Below are 3,434 nucleotides of genomic sequence, written 5' to 3'. Positions count from 1 at the left end.
TATGCATATGTGTTTGTGTATTTATGTGTATATATTTTTGCATGTGTGTATATATGTATGTGTGTGTGTATATATATGCATATTTGTGTGTGCATATATAGAATATGTATGCATATGTGTGTGTGTAGTATATATGTATATATATGTGTGTGTATGTATATGTATGTATGTTTGTGTATATATGCGTGTTTGTGTGTGTATATATATGTATATTCATGTGTGTGTGTATAAGTATAAAACAGCTATGTTTTTCACAGTCCCGAAGCGTCGACTTTTAAGAACAGCGCCAAAAATCATGTGAGTTGGCAAGACTGACGTCTCCTTGCACAAAACGTGCCCGCTGCGGCGCAGCGCTTGCGTTTACGCATCCGACCCTGCCGTGTTGATTTGCTTCCTGTGCCGCTGGTGGGGTGGAGACGGAGCTGATTCACTGGCTCCGCAGGAAAGGTCCCGTGCGGAGTATGACTCGGTGCCTGAAACTCCTTTTCTTTTAAGGATCCTGATCGGAGGTGTTTGTGGGCATCAGTGAATTTTGTTCCTTAAAAGCACATGTTATTAAGGAAAAGTGGGTGGGGAATCGCTCCTTTGAAAAAGAAACTAATGTCCGTTGTATGTTCTTGTGTCTTTGTGCAGTTAAGTTTTTAGAAGTTATTAAACCTTTCTGTGCTGTTCTCCCTGAAATCCAGAAACCTGAAAGAAAGGTGAGCGCTGTGCTATTTTTTTTTTTTTTGCTTGTACCTAGCTGACTGATAGGTTTGCAGAGGGAGGCCAGAATGGTCATTGTCATTATTTAGTTTGCTCTGCTATATAAATACAAGCCACAAAACTTCCCTGAATGAATTCCTGTTGGACCAGGGCAGTGATTCCCAGACTGAAGAACCCTCTATTCTCAAACTGGTCAGGTTGCCTTTTAACACTCTTGTTAGACTAACTGGATTGAGCTTCTTGAGTCTTTGAATATAAAGCATCTTTTCCAGTCCTTTAATCATTCATGTGTTTCTTCTTTGAGCCCTCTTCATACATCCAAGGGGTTGCATTTTAACTGCAGGACTGCAATAAAGGCTCATCTTTAGCTGGTTATTTTCTGCAATCACTAAAGCTTTTCAGACTTGGGGGTTTTCTTTGTTCCCAGATAGGACCTTACTTTTAAATCACAATGGTTGTGTACATACAACTTACCTGTTGATCTAGGTCACTGTATCAGTGACCTTCCCTCTTTGTTGTGTTCCTTTCTTCAATTTTGTCATCCACTAATTTAATCAAATTTGATTTTGTTGTACTCAAGGTTATTGATACCCTTTGCCAATTCATCTTCAGAACTTCTGTTTTTTGTTTTGACTTTGTCACACCAGCATAGCATTTTTACTCTTGTTTAAAGTTGTCCTTTTCTGGTACTGAAGCATCACCTTGCTTGCGTAGAAGACTGGGCAGGGTAGCATATTCAAGATGAATTCATTCAGATAGACTTTAAGTTTTCATAGGCTACAAACTACTTTGTCAGGTATCTACAAATGCTTATACCTCTCTGAATGATTTAGTCTTTGATGTGCCTTTATCCGTCTTCTGCCTGCCTTCAGACTAACGTGGCTAACTACATCTCTACTTATACTTGCATAGAGAGCAAAGAAACATTGATTTTAATTGCTGCAGGTTTGAGTGCCTTAAAATTGTAAGAGAATGCGGAGGAGATGAATGTATTTTGAGGCCACAGAGAAACTGTTGGGCTGCCATAAAATTTGTTAAGCCTTTTCTATTAAAAAAATAAATCTAAAGTATAGATGCCAGCTGATTGATACACTGCTAATCCATTTTAATCAAGTGCAAGAGAGCGCTGTTTAAAACCTAGAATGCCATGTCATTTAGCTTTTTCTGTTTGTTACTTCAGTATGTTCTGCATGATTTTTGGCTTGAAATTATTTTTCAAAGCAATATTGTATCTGTAAATGTCTTTGATATTTGAAACATAAGTTTGCTTGCAGTTCCTTAAAACGAAACCAAGAATGACCTGTTTTACTGCTGTGGTTTATAGATATGTAGCCTGGGAGCCAAGGGAGCTCAGCACCAGTAAATTGGGGCATTAATCCTCTTCTTTGCAGACAAATTCAGTTATTGGAGCTCTAGTTGAAGGTGGGAAGTTTATGCTCCCCATGTTATGACCTGCATTCATAACTCTTTAAGTAGCTAATGGATATCTATGTGCAAACTTCCTAATGTAGTTTACTATCATAAATAGAAGAGTGGAAACCTGAACACACTGTCACAAATATCAGGCTGTCTGCACCTCTCCTGTCTCCTGGTCTCCCTCAGAGTGCTTCAGGCCTCCAGAAGTCACTTGGCTCAAGGTAGAATCATTGAATTCTCCTACTGTTAGTCCAGGGCCTTGCTGCACTGTTTAATGTATCAGCCACAATAACTTCCAGTAGATCTGACTTGCATCCAGGTTTTGCATTTTTTTCCCCTCTGTGCACATCTACATGCTTACATTAATGCACAGCAATAAACTCTGGTACACATCATGCCAGAATTCATTGCACCCAGGCCCCAGATTTACACCGCATTTAAATGTGCACCCGGGACTGCAGCATGTTGAGTCAAGCTGGAGCAGCTCCGGCTGGCGGGGAGCTCAGGGGGTCAGCCTGCTTCATTGTGCTGCGAAGAGGCTGGCTGGGGCCTGAGGGTGCTCTGGTGTGGGGCTAGCTGGCAGACAGCCCCTGCACTGAAGCATCCTTGTGTCCCCACCAGCCAGATCAGCATCTATACAGGTATTGCTCTGCACAAAAAAAACACAGCAGGATAGAACTTGTAGATACAAGTATTATCCTGCTGTGGAGTTTAGGCTGTAGAAAACTAATAATAGGACTGCACACATAAGGGGCAAGATGTTTACTGCAGAAGTAATTGGGCAACTCCGTACTAACTGTCTTGTGTAGACGCATCCTCTGACAACCAGTCTTTTTAAACAAAGTATGATTTATAACAAAACCATTCAGAGAAAACAGGTCTTAGAACAACAAAAGGGACTGGCCAGGTATCCTAGAGTCAACCATGTTGGGAACCTTGTAGGTTTAACTTCCTATCGACTTCCCCACAAGTCATCTCTCTGCTTTTCCCAGATTTTCTCTGCATAAACCATATCTCCTTGGTAATCTTCTCACCTGCTGTCAAAGGTGCAAAGTCACTTTAACTCTTGATAGATATTTGATCTGGTAACTCCCAGGTTTGGGAAAGCAACTTATTGGAGGCAGCACGTAGGGTCCTCAAAGCTAATTGTCTTTCTCATCATCTTTCGAGTGTGTTCTGCCATGTTGTTACATTCTGGCACAATACCATTGAATGGGAGTACTAGATTTCATAGATTTCATAGACATTAGGGCTGGAAGGGACCTCGGGAGATCATCGAGTCCAGCCCCCTGCCCAAAGGGCAGGAAGTCAGC

General features: G+C 41.2%; 1 protein-coding gene across 2 annotated transcripts in view; it reads left to right on the top strand.

Annotated features, from left to right (window-relative positions):
• Positions 1-3,434, top strand: part of SEC61A2 (Sec61 translocon alpha 2 subunit) — a 16,568-nt gene that overhangs the window by 1,529 nt on the left and 11,605 nt on the right. Inside the window, exon 2 of one of the 2 annotated variants that reach the window (XM_019543699.1) lies at positions 634-701. In XM_019543699.1, the coding sequence (XP_019399244.1) occupies positions 634-701 (68 nt within the window). Of the gene's footprint in view, positions 1-596; positions 702-3,434 lie in introns of those variants that run through there. The other variant, XM_019543698.1, reaches the window with a different exon arrangement.

The sequence above is a fragment of the Crocodylus porosus genome, unplaced genomic scaffold (genome assembly GCF_001723895.1).
Source record: "Crocodylus porosus isolate Cpor-Errol unplaced genomic scaffold, CroPor_comp1, whole genome shotgun sequence".
In the NCBI taxonomy this organism is placed as follows: domain Eukaryota; kingdom Metazoa; phylum Chordata; order Crocodylia; family Crocodylidae; genus Crocodylus; species Crocodylus porosus.
This window is presented reverse-complemented; position numbering and strand designations above follow the sequence as displayed.